Source organism: Lepidochelys kempii, chromosome 1, assembly GCF_965140285.1.
Source record: "Lepidochelys kempii isolate rLepKem1 chromosome 1, rLepKem1.hap1, whole genome shotgun sequence".
In the NCBI taxonomy this organism is placed as follows: Eukaryota; Metazoa; Chordata; order Testudines; family Cheloniidae; genus Lepidochelys; species Lepidochelys kempii.
This window is the reverse complement of record NC_136380.1, coordinates 142,222,892-142,241,455: the sequence shown is the minus strand read 5'-3', so window position 1 is coordinate 142,241,455 and position 18,564 is coordinate 142,222,892. Positions and strand designations below refer to the sequence as shown.

The 18,564-nt window shown below is 38.5% G+C and overlaps 1 protein-coding gene across 12 annotated transcripts in view; it reads right to left on the bottom strand.

Moving 5' to 3' along the window:
- Nucleotides 1–18,564, bottom strand: part of CNKSR2 (connector enhancer of kinase suppressor of Ras 2) — a 369,272-nt gene that overhangs the window by 95,604 nt on the left and 255,104 nt on the right. For all 12 annotated transcript variants that reach the window (XR_012160437.1, XR_012160435.1, XR_012160434.1 and 9 more), the window contains 2 exons: nucleotides 4,381–4,429; nucleotides 3,442–3,614 (listed from right to left, as the gene is read on the bottom strand). Coding sequence is in view for 9 of the 12 variants with exons in the window: in XM_073357190.2 (XP_073213291.1) it covers nucleotides 3,442–3,614; nucleotides 4,381–4,429 (222 nt within the window). In the remaining 3 variants the exon portion in view is untranslated. The remainder of the gene's footprint in view (nucleotides 1–3,441; nucleotides 3,615–4,380; nucleotides 4,430–18,564) is intronic.

The window sequence follows — 18,564 nt, the reverse complement described above, 5'->3', positions numbered from 1 at the left end:
ATTTCTGGCATCATGGAACACAATCTTTATGTAAAATGCTTTTGTAGCAATGTCTTCAGAAGCACATACATCACACATCTTTCTCCTTTTTCTAAAAGTGTACCATTCACCAGTGCATAAGCATGCAACAAGCCTTTGTTTAATCATTTGACACTGTAATTTCTCTCTCTCTCAAGACAACAGGAACAGGTATTCCCAGGAATACAGGATGTATTCATTTAAATTCAGTAAACTGCCTCTTTTCCATCCTGGTGCAAGAAAACCAACTAGAAAGGGACTCAAAGGGACTTCAAATAGATTCATAGAGTCTGTATTACTTTGAGGTGCCTTTATTTCTCCATTGCTATAGGACAGTATAGTAATAAACTTGGTTGGTCTTATTATTAACAACATTTATAACATTATAACATAGCATTATGACTATACATAAAATCTTACAGACAAATAGAAGCTACCAGGTCGCCATTATAAGGAGCATACAATCTAGTACGCTCTCTGATGATGAGCCCTTAAAATAATTTTCAATGTAAGAACTAAAGATACTCCAAAAATTATTTTTAATATTCTAAATGTCCTTCTATATGGCTTTTTATTTATTTTTATTTTATTTTTAAAGGCACAGATGTACAGAGAAAAGTAGAACTGAAATAATTTGGAAGGAAAGTATGGAAAGGACAGATCCTGCAATGCTGGATATCTTTAAGCACATTCTTTTCTTGGAGGAAAAAGTAAAGTTATCTTAGTCACAGGAGCATATTTACACATCAAAAGAAAGAACACATTGCTTATTCTTGTTCTTTATTTTTTATAGTAAGATACCACACTTTGGAACCACAATGGTCTTAAATAACAAGAATAATCTAAATGTCCAAAATGCCTCCCAGGACTAAGCATCATACAGACAAGTATGGCAGGAGGGATAGCTCCGTGGTTTGAGCATTAGCCTGCTAAACCCAGGGTTGTGAGTTCAATCTTTGAGGGAACCATTTAGGGATCTGGGGCAAAAATTGGGGATTGGTCCTGCTTTGAGCAGTGGGTTGGATTAGATGATCTCCTGAGGTCCCTTCCAACCCTGATATTCTATTATTCTATGAAGTAATAAACAAAAAGTCTGCCCCAGAGTGTTGAGAACTCACACGTTGATGAGGAATTGGAACCATTCAGACTAGGGCTGTTGATTAATCGCAGTTAACTCATGGGATTAACTCAAAAAAATTAATCACGATTAAAAAAATTAATCATGATTAAACGCACTTTTACTCGCGCTATTAAACAACAGAACACCAATCGAAATGTATTAAATATTTTGGATGTTTTTCTACATTTTCAAATATATTGATTTCAATTACAACACAGAATACAAAGTGTACAGTACTCACTTTAGATTATTTTTATTACAAATATTTGCACTGTAAAAATGATAAACAAAAGAAATCGTATTTTTCAATTCACCTCATACAAGTACTGTAATGCAATCTCTTTATTGTGAAAGTGCAACTTACAAATGTAGATTTTTTTTGTTATATAACTGTACTCAAAAACAAAACAATGTAAAACTTTAAAGCCTACAAGTCCATTCACTCCTACTTCTTATTCAGCCAACATCTACGAGAAACAAGTTTGTTTACATTTATGGGAGATAATGCAGCCCGCTTCTTATTTACAATGTCACCTGAAAGTGGGAACAGATATTTGCATGGGATTTCTGTAGCCTATGTTGCAAGGTATTTACATGCCAGATCTGCTAATAATTTGTATGTCCCTTCATGTTTTGGCCACCATTCTAGAAGACATGCTTCCGTGCTGATGATGCTCGTTAAAAAAATAATGAGTTAATTATTTTGGGACTGAACTCCTTGGGGGAGAATTGTATGTCTCCTGCTCTGTGTTTTACCTGCATTCTGCCATATATTTCATGTTACAGCAGTCTCGGATGATGACCCAGCATGTATGTTTTAAGAACACTTTCACTGCAGATTTGACAAAACTCAAAGAAGGTACCAATATGAGATTTCTAAAGATACCTATAGCACTTGACCCAAGATTTAAGAATCTGAAGTGCCTTCCAAAATCTCATTGGGACAGGGTGTGGAGCATGCTTTCAGAAGTCTTAAAAGAGCAACATACTGATTCGGAAACTACAGAACCCGAACTACCCAAAAAGAAAATCAACCTTCTGCTAGTGGCATCTGACTCAGATGATGAAAATGAACATGTGTTGGGTCTGCACTGCTTTGGATCGTTATCGAGCAGAACATATCATCAGCATGGATGCATGTCCTCTGGAATGGTGGTTGAAGCATGAAGGGACATATGAATCTTTATTGCATCTGGCACGTAAATATCATGCAACACCAGCTACAACAGTGCCATGTGAACGCCTGTTCGAACTTTCAGGTGACATTGTAAACAAGAAGCGGACAGCATTATCTCCTGAAAATGTAAACAAACTTGTTTGTCTGAATGATTGGCTGAACAAGAAGTAGGACCGAGTGGACTTGTGAGCACTGTACACTTTATATTCTGTGTTGTAATTGAAATCAATATATTTGAAAATGTGGAAAACATCCAAAAATATTTATATAAATAGTATTCTATTATTGTTTTTTAATTGCTTGACAGCTCTAATTCAGACACATGGTGTAAATATATTTTACTGCATGAGAGTCTATCAGAGTTTAAAATTATCTCAGTTTCCTAAAAAGAGTTCCATTAAGAAAAAAGTTGGATTTTCCAAAAGAAATTCTGATCTTTCACACAACTGGCAAAGAGTCCATTCCACCAAAAAGGGATTTAAAAAACAATTATTCTTCCAAAGAAGCAAATAAATTAGATAAATGAGGGACCCTTTCAGGATCAGGGTCTTAGGCAGCTTAATGATGCTCTTCCAACATTATCAGTATATAATTAAGGACTCAAAACGATAATCCAAATTAGATACAATGTATCAAAAGAGAACACAATTTGAGACCGTTTTGCATAACTACAGTGGATTTTAGAAATACCACAGATTCCTTATTACAATTAAATAAGGTACCCCCAAATGCAACATAAATTATGGCTATAATGTAGGCTCAGTTATCATGACAGGGACAAATGACTCTAGATTTGCTCTTCTAAATTAGTGTTTTGTTGTCAAGAGAGAATGATGACTTTATTACACGCTATTAACGGTATGGAAATATAGAGGTGAGTAGTTACATTCTTCCTTATGTTCCAAAAAAAAAAAACCTTAAAGGGCAAATCCTGCAAACTCTAATGCATATGAGTGACTTTAGTCATACAAGTAATCTTACTGATTTAAGTAAGTTTATTTGGGTGAATAAAATCACTCACCTGTTTTCAGGATGGTATTTGACCTTCCATCTAATTATGACAACAAAACAGTATAAGACTTATTAGCATTAGACAGGATGAGCAACGAATGGGCCTATTTCTTACCTCCTCATTGATATACCAGTATAGAGAAGTATCCTTCAGAACAAACCAATATTTTTTCCATTTCTGGGAGAAATAACTCTTGGCATCTTTCTTTTTCCAAAGCCAGCCCTCGCAGTCCCCACGGCCCAGATCTTTACAGGAAATCCGTCTTTTGCTCTTACCAGGAATTGGAGCTAAAAATGCAAATAGTTAAATTGAAATGAGTATACGTGAAAGGCTTCACATTATGCATTTAATCAATCAAACACAAAATTTGTCTAAAAATCTGATCCATCTTTACAAACTTAACAGAAACATTTCAATAATAATTTCTTTGTCATTATTATTATTTCTTTTTAATCAAGCAACAAAATGTGTGCATGGCAAAAGAAAAAAGTACATATATTCTCTTATCTTACAGATATTATAATCTGAGCACAAGACAAAATGCAATAAATGAAGGCAACAAGACGGATTCTATAGGAAAGGAGGACAAGATATATAAATACAGTGTTATGTGGGTACATATGTTTGTGTACATCCTGATAGTTCATTTCATGGCAACATATGTAAACACACCAATAGCTACACATGAATGTACATACAGGCAGGGCTGCTTAAAAATATATATTAAAAAGATTAAAATAGGTTTATATTGGATAATACTTTGAAAAGTACAGCTTTACTAACATTCGAAAGACCCACAAAACCCTGCATAGTGCAATTCAGTAACATGCTCAGACCTCTGTAAAAGAGAATGTTGAATACAGTTAAGATGTGCTGAATCAGAGAAGGGCTGTTAATCCTGGTTGGATAGTTCTGTCATATGGATAACTGATGACTATAAATTTGGTTCAGGCTAACAAACTGCAACCTGTAAAATACTACAATATTTTAAACAGTAATATTCACATTTCTGTTTTTTACCATCACTTCAAAAAGTACCCATTTAATGCTTACCTTTGTTTTTCTTTTTAGTTTTCTGCTGTAGAGAAGACTGCTGAAAGGTCTGTAAGCAAATGAAGACACAGAAAAGCAGTGAAAAACTAACAGTGTACTTAGTGTGTTCCAGACCCTTCCTAAATTCTTATAAAAATAGCAATCAAAACTTTGAACACCAAAAGCATTACAATGCAAAATCTAAAAAATGTCCTCGGCAGATTTCTAGCACAAGTGGAAAAATACAATTTTATTTCAGACTTTCATGAACGCTTGAAGGAAAACAATACAGCACAATAAAATCAACTCACCAACTAGAACTAAAGTTTCTCTCAGAAACAGGCTTTCTTTTTTTCACTATGTTTTGTGTTAATAGGACATTTTTCACTCATTTAGAGTGGTAGTGTTCCTGTGGGGGAAGTCCTTTAGTTCTGTTTGGTGGTCCACTGGATAGCTGATCTTAATTTCTGATTTTAGTGTATGTGTTTGCTTTTTTTTTTATTTCAATGCCTTATGAAACTATGAAAAATATTTTTCGGCTGGTGCTAGAAAGATTTGGCTGGGAGTTGGCAGATTTGCTTGTAGATGCCTTCAGCATTTGAATTTTTGACTGCTATACTATTTTGTATTATGTATTAATAAACAAAGGGGAATGGGGAGAGAGAGATAAAAATTGAAAAAAAAAAAGAAGGGGTCCAAAAACAAAACTCAGGGAGAACTCTGCTGAAATAAATGAGTCTTATTATTATCATGTCCCAAAAGATATGGAAGATTGAGACAGCTCCACAACTAAAGACCCTTGACTTACAAAGTTATGTCCTTTACCTGGTCCTGACTGAACCTAGTAACCAAGAGCCGACACACCCAAACAGTTTTAAGTATTGGCATAGAAATAAGGTCAGAATTGAATTATCTCTGTATTTAGGGCCTCACTGATAAAAAGCTATACTACAGGGTCACGTCTGCAATAAGACTCAAATCCAATAAATGTCCATTATTCAGTGAGTGAAAAATATAATAATAATAATCATAATCATAAAAAACATGCACCACTTTAGTGTTAGTTGCCCTGTATTTTAGCTTAATATATTGTTGGTAGCAGCAATAAAATTCACAGAAGAGAGTCTGAGTGTAAATACCGCTCACCTCAACTTTTATTTAGCCAATATCAAAATCGAAGATTTCAGGCATCTGCTAGTCTTACTAGTTACAAATAAATCAAAGTTAAAATACTAATGGCCCCACAGGGTTAAAGCCTGCTCCTACTTAATAAGACAAACCTTCCCACAGCAGGGTGGGGTGTGATGTTACAAAGCTCTCTTTATTTTAAGGTCCATTCCACACCTAACTTCTCTTTCTCACTTCTTGCATATACGTCATGACTTAGCTCACACGTTCACATTATGGGAAAAGGACAACTCGTCTCCATGTCCAAGGGGTTTCCTCCTATGAAGTTCTGACAAATTCTCAAACAGCAAATTAAATCCATATAACAACATTGCCACAATAATTAACAGTAACATCATGAAACTAAGCAGCTGGCCTGGACCCTGATGCCTGAAAATGCACTGGGGAAGGCCAATCATCCCTATCTCCACCCCGTCTGATCCTAGATAGCATCAGAGTATATGGGACTGGGTGGGGTGATATAGGAGACTGAAAGAGTGATTATATAACGGGAGTTTCATGTTGGAAAAAATCAATAGGGCCCTGCTTGAAATCATCCTGCCTTTGGTGGTAAGTGTGGGGACAACTTCTCCTGATTGACTGTGTCTAGTCCCTTTCCTTCCTCTAATGGTGCTACTCCACTGGGCCCAACTAGCAAAGCCTCATCAAAGGCAACCAATTCCAATTCTGAATCAAGTTCAATGAGTCTATTTATATAGGCCTAAATATGTCTGTATTTCTCTAGAAGGAAAGATTTAGGGTGAGATGTTCTGAAGTGCGTAAGTGACTTGTATTTCTAAGTCATTTAGGCAATTTTGCAAATCTTACTTTAATTCAGTGTAGACAGTTTGATACAGAATTTAAAAAAAAATTCCTTAAGAGCTGTCAGTGCAAAAAACCCACTGTTTTATTTCATTTGACTTTTCTGTATTAAGTGTTTTCATCATTAATTCATGTAAACTGGAAGGGAGAAGTTTTGCTTATTTTCTCCTAAGTGGTACTTAATACCTTAAAAAAGGTGTTTTGTTTTTTAAACACAACCTATAAAAGTGCTTCTGGTCTGAATGTATAATCTAAGTGTGTTCTGCAGAAATGAGTTTCCATCTTGCTGAATTTTGGTGTTTTTGGAGGAGATGTTAGCGAAGGGGTATTGATCTTTGTCACCTCAAAATAATTTAAGTAAATAGCCATTTTGGTCTATAATATATTGTACTGAAAAGCAGGAAGGTTTTATTACAATTCAGTGTTCTGAATTAGCACTTTCAATGAGATAATAATTAAGGGCCTGGTCCAAAGCCCATTAAAGTCAATGGGAGCCTTTCAATTGACTTCAATGGGCTTTGGATCAGGCCTTAACTTACCTTCTTATTTAGATTTTAGGTTTTTAATTTGTTTGACTGGTTCTATGCAGAACAAAACTGGCTCCAGTTTCACCTTGGAGATGACATTTTCCTAGAACAGTATGTGTAAATAGACCTAATGACTCAACCGCATACTCACAGGATGTATGATTCCAAAAACGTGCGTGAGGGTCAAGTTCACAAAGTGTTTTATTTCTTTATTTACTCTGTTGGTGCTGCATGGCGACACAGTGATTACTAGACTCCCATGCTGCTGCTAAATGCCATCAACTGGCTAACTGCAGCTCCTCACCAATTATTAGATATTGTTTTTCCACGCTGTCCTGAAATTGTTTTTCTCCTTTTCTATTTAGGTCTGGAACATGCCACACACATAACAAGGTAAAATGTTAAATCCTATGAATTCAGCAAAAGCAACCCATAGCACACCATCAAACTCATATTTTGCTGCAAAATTCTATTAATCAATGCCTTATCAGACTGGATACTGAAATATTTTTAATGAGCTACAAAGTAGAGTATTGATTTCAATACACCTTTAAGCTTCACCTACTATATTTAAATAGATGACTGGCCCCAGCTTTCAAGAATTCATCTCTGTTACGCATTTTGAGAACAACACTGAAATTAAAAAGGAACCTGGTTTCACACATAAAAGAAAGACAGGTTTCAGAGTGGTAGCCGTGTTAGTCTGAATCGCAAAAACAACGAGGAGTACTTGTGGCACCTTAGAGACTAACGCATTTATTTGGGCATAAGCTTTCATGGGCTAAAACCCACTTTAGAAAGACAGTTAGTGAGGGATATGAGTTTGTCGTGAAGGTCACTGATTCCATAACTTTAATGAACCTCCGTGACTTCTTTGGCTTCAGCCCCTGCCACAGCGGTGGGGCTGGAGAAGCCGCCTGGGGCCAGAGCCCCCATATTTTCAGTAAAAGTCAGCAACAGGTCATGGGCTTCTGTGAATTTTTGTTTACTGTCCATGACTTTTACTAAAAATACCCATGACAGAATCTGAACCTTACTTATTAGTTATTCAACATAACTGATAGAATAGAAACAGTACTGCCACTGTACATATGACACAAAGGGTACATCAACTCAAGTAGAAATAGCTGCTAATGGAAAAGGTTCCAACTGTTTATTCATGTTCTGAACGATATGCTACATACCACAACTTCAATTAGCAAAACTTCTCATTCCAAAAGCAGGGCCACTTCACTTCATGTCACAATTACACTGAAAATTCCCTCCATTATCCTATATCTCATTTATTTGAATGGAGTCAATGTCTCGTGTTTTAGTAATATACCAAACACTAAAGTGCCTGTACGATACACATGCCCAAACCAGAGCATCAACCATAAACTATAAAAAAGTATCTTAAATTATATCGTTTCCATTGCAACCGCGGCCACTAAAACACACCTATTTTAAGAGTATTAAAGACAGAGCTCATAGAAATGTGGTGTTTTCTTTCTAAGGCATTTAACCATCTCAGGATAATTCAAACTAAAATGCATTAGGGGCCTGAATCTGCATCATTGAATCTATAGACTACCAGGATTGGCCTCTAACTGTAGGAAATTCTTATGCAGCTGTTTCTCCTTAGTAGTTAATTTGCAAAATTACTAACTGGCAGTTTGTTTAATTTTGGTTTCTCAGAAATAGTCAGTGTTAAAAGCTAATTCGTTTGAAATTTGACAATACTGGGGATGGTTTGGTCTATGCCGAACTTGGTTTGCATTAATAGCAGAAAAAAATCAAAATAATTCTTTTTAATGAAACATTTTCCCTTTTAGTTTTGTCCCAGATGCACGCTGTACTTAAGATAGTAGTGCCTGACATTCAAATAAACTAAACAAACATCGGTATAGTTCCCCTGATAATTATATCGCATGGTTTGATTTTTCCAATTTAAAAAAAGTCAGTTTTTATATTCAGAATCTTTAAAATGGATCACACATTACATTTAACTATACACATTTACTGGTGAAAGCACACTGTCCCAACTCTTTCTCACTCTCTTTCACAAAAATTATTTACAATTTTTAATTGGCAAATCTTCTACATCTCACTAGATTTCAAAAATCTTCAATATACTGATATTTCTATATAGCAGGAGTGAATGATATGCACTGAAAATTTTGTAAGCATAGTTACTGTAGGGCAATAAAGCAATTAACCTTTGAGGCACTTAAAACTAGAGATAAGCATCATATTCTTCAGTTATCTTCCAATCTTAAATTAAACTCTATACATTGAAGACAGATTCTAATTACTTAGTTGCAATGCAAATGTGTGCAGCTGAGAGTAGGACTAATATATGACTATTCTCATATCATCATGAACAGATTTAATGCCTTCATTCAACAAAACATTTATTCATTTGCTTAACTTCAGTGGGGTTAAAGCACATACTTTAGCACTAAAATATTATACTAAAATATTATACTGATCAACTTTATTTTAACCAATGACAACAAGTTATAAATTACTATTTTAATGTAAGTCAGACAGAAAAGACTCAAACCAGAAAATAACTAGTCACCCATTTCAATGGGACTAACTTGGCACCATGAGGAGACATTTTTCATCAGAGCTTGTTCACGTTGTGACAGCCTGACAGTATCCTGTTACTATCCTAAACAAACTTTATGGAATTAAGATAAACTTTACTGAGTTAAATTAAACCTTACTGAATTAGGGTTACCAAGTTTGGGGTACATTGTATTAAAATGTAACTGTATATGTTATTGTGGCACTGTATGTACCTTCTCTAATAGGCAGGGGAGATGCTAATGGACTTCCTCCAGGATCAGCCTTTGTAGCCACTTACATCCCCCCAGGAGATATGTACATACACGTTCAAACTGGATTCTCTAGAGACCAAGAGACAAAGGAAAGACTTTTGGATAAAATCTCATTTTAAACTAATTTAGGGCCTTCTTCCTGATCCAGCAAATGGACAGGAACTGTGGTCTACAGAGGGCCCAATCCCTAAGGGAGAAATGGAAGGATTTGGTCTACAGAGGCCTCATAAGTCTGTGTACTTGTTCTGAACTGAAGCTCCAATGAACTTGCAAGGATGCCCCTAGGATGGGGTATTAAAAGGCTGCACCTGCCAAATCCCATTTGAGAGTTAGGATGAAATCTGCTAAACTTATTAGCATGTGTGTAGGTTCTTTTATTGTGTTTACTATATTTTCTCCGTGATGCTTTGTACTGTAAGAATAAAGTAGGCTTGCTTCGAAAGAGCTATGTGGTAACTTATAACTGTAGCAGTTATGCAGTTATCCATCTCTGAAGAGAAAGCAAGCAGGTGTTCGAGGGCAATCTGTCTGTGCTAGGAATTACACAATGAAGGGGCCTGGGAATACCCCAGTCAGAAGGGAGAGGGACGTGTCTCCCCCCACCCGGAGAGACAACAGCCTGAGAGTGGGTGCTCTTGCTGAATCACTGAGGGGGAATCCAGGTGCAGTTGTCTTGACCTGTGACACGTACCTCCAGTATTTGCATACTGCCATGGAGTATGCTGTCTTGGTGCTCTTTGTTCTCTGACGGGCGTGCATGCACAGACCCAGCACCAGAACTTTGTTGATGTCAGCATGGAGGAAACTACTGGCTGCTGCTGTAGTGCTGCTTTCTTTGTGTGGTGCAACTGCTGCTTGCCACTCCTGCCACTGGTCTCTCCAGCTCCTCAGATTGTCTTCTAAACGCATAGCACAGCATATACGTCTGATACTACCCTACCAGGCGGTGCCGGGGGTGTGTGCTCCAGTGTAGTTATTCTCCTCTCTTCGCGGCCTGGCTGCCCTCCAGCACACAGATGGATGACCAGGTTAATCCCTAACTGTGAAGTGCTGCCAGACTAGATAGCCCTATTCAACCTTACTTGGTGGTGGCTGAAATCAATTTTCTCCACACCACCTCCCTAGTGCTGATTTTTTAAAAAGTTTTATTTTTATTTCTCTTTCCAACTCCCTTGAGCATTGGCCTGCTAAACCCAGGGTTGTGAGTTCAATCCTTGAGGGGGCCATTTAGAAATCTGGGGCAAAAATTGGGGATTGGTCCTGCTTTGAGCAGGAGGTTGGACTAGATGATCTCCTGAGGTCCCTTCCAACCCTGAGATTCTATGATATGGCAAAATGCTTCTCCTTACAAAACAGCTGCTGGAGCTCTCCTAGTGAGAATGAAAACATGAACATTATTCATGCTTGTTTTTATGATGTCTGCTTCCTAAACACATTCTGATGAATAAATACTACCTCTCCAGAATGTTCACGAGTTAGTGAATAAAAGAGGCTATGAAAAACAGTGTGGCAAAAGGGGAGGAAGTTCTAGACACACAAATATTTGCAAGTAATTTTTTTTTATTTACTAATAGGATTTGGGCTTGTTTACTTTCTTGGTTAGCCTGTCCCTAGTGTTTTGGAGTTGTGACTGGCAGCATGTGGGAACTCAGAAAAGAAAGAGAAGAAAAGAATTCTTCACTTTGACTGAATTGCTTCTAACTCGGGAATTATAGACTACAACTGAAAAAATAGCCAACTGATTAGTAGAATTTATTTAGGAGGAATTCTACACTATTATAATTTTAAAATGTAACTTTATGCACATTCTTTGAATCAAAGAATTTCTGCAGAAAATGATAATTAAAAGGTTTTTTTAGTGCTATGTGGAGGGAATGAAGAAGTTTAACCATTAACAGAAATTTATTTGGAACTTTCAGGGAACTTTTACTACTGAAGCCATATCTAAGACATTCTAGAAGCTTTTCCTCCCTCCCTCTCTCTCTCTCTCTTTACGGGGTGATAGTATTTGAAGAGATGGCTTCTAAGGGCTTGACTACAGTAGAAATTTCTGCACTAAGGCAGGTACCCTGATGCAGCTGCACCAGTGGAAAGAATGATTTGCATAGCAGTGTAGTTTCCCTGGTTTCAAAAGCTAAATCAATGTAGCTACACTAGCGCAAAAATTCCTTGTGCAGGAAATCACAAAGTAGTCACCAGGGATTTAAAATCTATTATATTTATTCTTTGGTGAAGAGAGGGAAATGTTTAATCATGTTTAGACTGAATATTCAGTGATATATTGTATGTGTGTGATATCACAATTTTAATTTGTATAGTGTGTAAATATTAAAAGCTGAAGTGAAAATACTAAATATTTTCTCATTTTATATTATTAACATTAGCGGAAGACACAATGAAGATGACTGGATGTGGAAGCTGTGGTATGTACATGATCCTGGAGGTGGCACCTGGTAAGAGTTTTGTTTGTATGAAATGCCATTTGATAGAGCTGATGGAGGAAAAGATCTGAGGTTTGGAGATGCAGGTGGAAAGTCTGGTTGAGTTTAGGAAGGGGTTTGAGCAGATTATGGAGCAAAGACATGAGGTATCTGAAGGGAAAAGCTCAGACTTGCAGATGGAAGCAGGACTGGGGAATTCTGAGGAGACACTGGGTGAGGAAAGTGGTCAGTGGAAGCATGTGACTAAAAGAACCAGGAAGAGGAAAAGAGGGGCTAGTGAAGGAGAAACAGAGCTCAAGAATAGGTTTGCAGAGTTGGAAAATGAAGAAGGGGCTCAGCAGATAGTCACTGAAGGTGGAAGGGCAAGGAAAAAGAGAAGAGCAGCTAGTCCTATAGAAAAAGGGGAAGAGTTAATGGAGACTACACCAAATATGAGCTCCAGGAGGATACAGGATGGGTTAAAGAGGATTACAAGGGAGAATAGGAATGGAAAGAATTTGCAGCCAGAGGGAACAGGGGACAGACTGGAGAATAGCACCGTCACCAGGAAAAGGCAGGTCTATGTGATTGGGGACTCTTTACTGAGAAGAATAGACAGGCCTGTAACCAGAGCTGATCCAGAGAATAGGAGGGTGTGCTGTCTTTCAGGTGCTAAGATATGGGATGTAGACCTGAGGTTGAAAAGGATTCTAAAGGGAGCAGGAAAGAATCCCCTAATTATCCTTCATGTGGGAACAAATGATATGGCTAGATTCTTGCTGGAAAGTATTAAGGGAGACTATGCTAGGCTGGGGAAGACGCTTAAGGAAATTGAGGCTCAGGTGATCTTTAGTGGGATTCTGCCTGTTCCTAGAGAAGGGCAACAAAGGTGTGAGAAGATGATGACTATTAACAGATGGCTTAGGCAGTGGTGCTATAAGGAGGGTGTTGGGATGTATGGCCACTGGGAGGCATTCATGGACAGAGGTCAGTTCTCTCGGGATGGACTTCATCTGAGTAGGGAAGGAAATAGACTTCTAGGATGGAGGCTGGCACAACTGATTAAGGGAACTTTAAACTAGGAATTTGGGGGAGATGGTTGGGAGATGTCCAGGTAATCTCCACGCCGGATTTTAGCATTGAGAGGAAAGAAAACCAAGTAAGAGAGGATACAGCCGTGGGTAGGAGGAAGGGCAGTGTAGATACCAGTCTAACAGGTTATACTGGCTGTAGAATGACTGTGCCTATTAGGGTACAGAATGTGAGGGAGGCCAAACAGCAAAAATTAAGATGTTTGTACATGAATGTGAGGAGCCTAGGTAACAAAATGGAGGAACTAGAGCTACTGGTGCAGGAAGTGAAACCAGATATGATAGGGGTAACAGAAACATGGTGGAATAGTCGTCATGACTGGACTACAGGTATTGAAGGGTATGTGCTGTTTAGGAAAGACAGAAATAAAGGTAAAGGTGGTGGAGTACCTTTGATGGAGTATCAGTGATGAGGTAGAATGTAAAGAAATAAGAAGCGATGAAATGGATAAGACTGAGTCCATCTGGGCAAAAATTACATTGGGGAAGAAAACTATTAGAGTCTCCCCTGGGATAGTGCTTGGAGTGTGCTATAGACCGTCGGGATCTAATTTGGATATGGATAGAGCCCTCTTTAATGTTTTTAATAAAGTAAATACTAATGGAAACTGTGTCATCATGGGAGACTTTAACTTCCCAGATATAGAATGGAGGTCGAGTGCTAGTAATAATAATAGGGCTCAGATTTTCCCAGATGTTACAGCTGATGGATTCCTTCATCAAGTAGTTGCTGAACTGACTAGAGGGGATGCCATTTTAGATTTGGTTTTGGTGAGTAGTGAGGACCTCATAGAAGAAATGGTTGTAGGGGATAATTTTGGCTCAAGTGATCATGAGCTAATTCAGTTCAAACTGAATGGAAGGATTAACAAAAATAAATCTGCAACTAGGATTTTTGATTTCAAAAGGGCTGACTTTCAAAAATTAAGGAAATTAGTTAGGGAAGTGGATTGGACTGAAGAATTTATGGATCTAAAGGTAGAGGAGGCCTGGGATTATTTTAAATCAAAGCTGCAGAAGCTATCGGAAGCCTGCATCCCAAGAAAGGAGAAAAAATTCATAGGCAGGAGTTGTAGACCAATCTGGATGAGCAAGCATCTCAGAGAGGTGATTAAGAAAAAGCAGAAAGCATACAGGGAGTGGAAGAAGGGAGGGATCAGCAAGGAAAGCTACCTTATTGAGGTCAGAACATGTAGGGATAAAGTGAGACAGGCTAAAAGTCAAGTAGAGTCGGACCTTGCAAAGGGAATTAAAAACAATAATAAAAGGCTCTATAGCCATATAAATAAGAAGAAAACAAAGAAAGAAGAAGTGGGACAGCTAAACACTGAGGATGGAGTGGAGGTCAAGGATAATCTAGGCATGGCCCAATATCTAAACAAATACTTTGCCCCAGTCTTTAAGAAGACTAAAGAGAATCTTAGGGATAATGGTAGCATTATGGGAATGAGGATATGGAAGTAGATATTACCATATCTGAGGTAGAAGCGAAACTTGAACAGCTTAATGGGACTAAATCAGGGGGCCCAGATAATCTTCATCCAAGAATATTAAAGGAATTGGCACATGAAATTGCAAGCCCATTAGCAAGAATTTTTAATGAATCTGTAAACTCAGGGGTTGTACCACACGATTGGAGAATTGCTAACATAGTTCCTATTTTTAAGAAAGGGAAAAAATGTGATCCGGGTAATTATAGGCCTATTAGTTTGACATCTGTAATATGCAAGGTCTTGGAAAAAATTTTGAAGGAGAAGGTAAAGACATTGAAGTCAATGGTAAATGGGACAAAATACAACATGGGTTTACAAAAGGTAGATCGTGCCAAACCAACCTGATCTCCTTCTTTGAGAAAGTAACAGATTTTTTAGACAAAGGAAACGCAGTGGATCTAATTTACCTAGATTTCAGTAAGGCGTTTAATTAATAACTCCACATGGGGAATTATTAGTTAAATTGGATAAGATGGGGGTTAATAGGAAAATTGAAAGGTGGATAAAGAATTGGTTAAAGGGGAGACTACAATGGGTCCTACTGAAAGGTGAACTGTCAGGCTGGAGGGGGGTTGCCAGTGGAGTTCCTCAAGGATCGGTTTTGGGACCAATCTTATTTAAACTTTTTATTACTGACCTCGGCACAAAAAGTGGGAGTGTTCTAATAAAGTTTGCGGATGATACAAAGCTGGGAGGTATTGCCAATTTAGAGAAGAACAGGGATATCCTACAGGAGGATCTGGATGACCTTGTAAACTGGAGTAATAGTAATAGGATGAAATTTAATAGTGAGAAGCGTAAGGTCATGCATTTAGGGATTAATAACAAGACTTTTAGTTATAAGTTAGGGACGCATCCATTAGAAGTAATGGAGGAGAAGAAGGACCTTGGAGTATTGGTTGATCATAGGATGACTATGAGCTGCCAATGTGATATGGCTGTGAAAAAAGCTAATGCGGTCTTGGGATGCATCAGGAGAGGTATTTCCAGTAGAGATAAGAAGGTTTTAGTACCGTTATACAAGGCACTGGTGAGACCTCACCTGGAATACTGTGTGCAGTTCTGGTCTCCCATGTTTAAGAAGGATGAATTCAAACTGGAACAGGTACAGAGAAGGGCTACTAGGATGATCCGAGGAATGGAAAACTTGTCTTATGAAAGGAGACTCGAGGAGCTTGGCTTGTTTAGCCTAACTAAAAGAAGGTTGAGGGGAGATATGATTGCTCTCTATAAATATATCAGAGGGATAAATACCGGAGAGGGAGAGGAATTATTTAAGCTCAGTACCAATGTGGACACAAGAACAAATGGATATAAACTGGCCACCAGGAAGTTTAGACTTGAAATTAGACGAAGGTTTCTAACCATCAGAGGAGTGAAGTTTTGGAATAGCCTTCCAAGGGAAGCAGTGGGGGCAAAAGATCTATCTGGCTTTAAGATTAAACTCAATAAGTTTATGGAGGAGATGGTATGATGGGATAACATGGTTTTGGTAATTAAATATTCATGGTAAATAGGCCCAATGGCCTGTGATGGGATATTAGATGGGGTGGGATCTGAGTTACCCAGGAAAGAATTTTCTGTAGTATCTGGCTGATGAATCTTGCCCATATGCTCAAGGTTTAGCTGATCGCCATATTTGGGGTTGGGAAGGAATTTTCCTCCAGGGCAGATTGGAAGAGGCCCTGGAGATTTTTCGCCTTCCTCTGTAGCATGGGGCACGGGTCAGTTGCTGGAGGATTCTCTGCTCCTTGAAGTCTTTAAACTACGAGTTGAGGACTTCAATAGCACAGATATAGGTGTGAGGTTTTTTGCAGGAGTGGTGGGTGAAATTCTGTGGCCTGCGCTGTGCAGGAAGTCAGACTAGATGATCATAATGGTCCCTTCTGACCTAAATATCTATGAATCTATGAAACATTGAATTCAATAGGATGACTTGCATGCTTAAAGTTAAACATGTGTTTAAGTATTTTGCTGCTTTACAGACAGAGCTCCAGAACCTAAGTCCCAGTTTTATAGCACTGCGATCCACTTGGCTATTGCCTAACCCTACAAGCACCTAAACTCACTTGGTGCCTAAAATGTCTGCTGTAGAATTTCTCCAGGCACCTAAGTTTCTGCTTCTGGGCATGTGCACTGCTGTTTCTCTTGGCGTGTGGATGCCTATCTCCTGGCTAAGGCCAAGAGCAGTCCAGGAACTGGGGTTGGAGCATCTAAGACACACACTGGGCCTGATTTGGTTGATGTGGTCAGATGCCATCTACAAGATTGGGTCCCATCAAAACACGGGACGGATGGTGCCCATTAGGCCATTGGTTAGAGCACTTATCTGGGAGCCCTGGATTCAGATCTCTGCTCTGCATGATGGGGAGAAAGGATACGAATAGGGGTCTCTCACCTCCCAGGAGAGTAGTCTAACCACTGAGGTATGGGATATTCTGATGTGGGCCTCTCTCCTTTTGATGCTGTTCCATCATGTATAAATAAAGGATCCCTGGAGCAGGGGATTGGACCCTGGGGCCCTGGCCACCAGGCTGCAGAGTCATTCTCTCTGGCCCTATGACTCTTATAATTAAAGAGCCATTGGGGCGGAGAGAGTGAATGAGAATGGTTCAATCATTTACCACAGTCAGAAGAATCTTGGGGTCTGTGGACAAAGCCAGGCCACGAGTTTCCTGCACACACGCTACAGATGCTAGTTGGTGTTTATGACAGGAGTGTATACATCTTCTGCAGCAGCAAGGAATGTTGCTGGGCATGTTACCCCAGCCAGATCTCTCTCAGCCACCATTCAGCCTGCATGCACTGTGTTTGGGGGTTGCCATTCCCCTTGTACCTGTCTGTGCCACAGTAATAGGGTGACCAGATGTCCTGATTTTGTAGGGACAGTCCCGATTTTGGGGTCTTTTTCTTATATAGGCTCCTATTATCCCCAAACCCCATCCCGATTTTTCACATTTGCTGTCTGGTCACCCTACACAGTAATGAGGGCAGAATTTTGCTGTAGTGTTTTGAATGCCAGACAATACATCTTTGTAAACGACTCTCCCTTAAACACTTTGGAATATAAGCTATATGAATAAGACAGGCAATACAAAGCATCTGCTCTGACTTCCAAAACTAAATCAAGTTTCTGGTGAAAACAAGCAGCAATACAGAGGAAATATACTAATGGACTTATTTGCAAGACCGTGCTCCCATTTTAACATGAATCAAAAGTTTTCTAGAGTTATGAGGAAGGAGTTTATAATATACTTTGATGGACTAGGCAATCAGCATGGAGTAGCCTCTTAGAAAGGCAGACTTATACCAAAGGATCTGATGGAGAGGACATTTACAATTAGCGTACTGTTCTCTTGCTCATCTTCTGAAGAAGAAAATTTCAACACAACCTTGTTGTTTGTACAGCTGGTCAAATTTCTTTGTACCATTCATCATGAGAGAACCTCTATCTACTGGTTAAGTTACCAAATATGTGTCCTTATAATTAGTTCCAAGAGTTGGAGATTTCACTGAATTCATACCCTTCAGGACTAAAATGACATTTCCAGCAAGTGGTGCTTTGTGCTTCTTTATCACTGCATCATATCACCAGGAATAGCTCTAATAATAGCTGTACACATCAGTGCTGAAGTCAGGTAGTCCTTGACCCAAGAAAATATGCAGGGAAAGTTTCCACAGGGAAATGAGGGAAAGAACATTTTAGTATCTGTAACTCATCCATTATAAATATATTTAAAAGTCATATCACACCATTTTTCTTCTCCCATGATTTAAGGCTTGGTAGAAGAACTGGTCATTCCAGGATACAAAGCACATTGCCTTCTGTGAGCCTAATGGAATCTCCTTTAAGTGCGAAG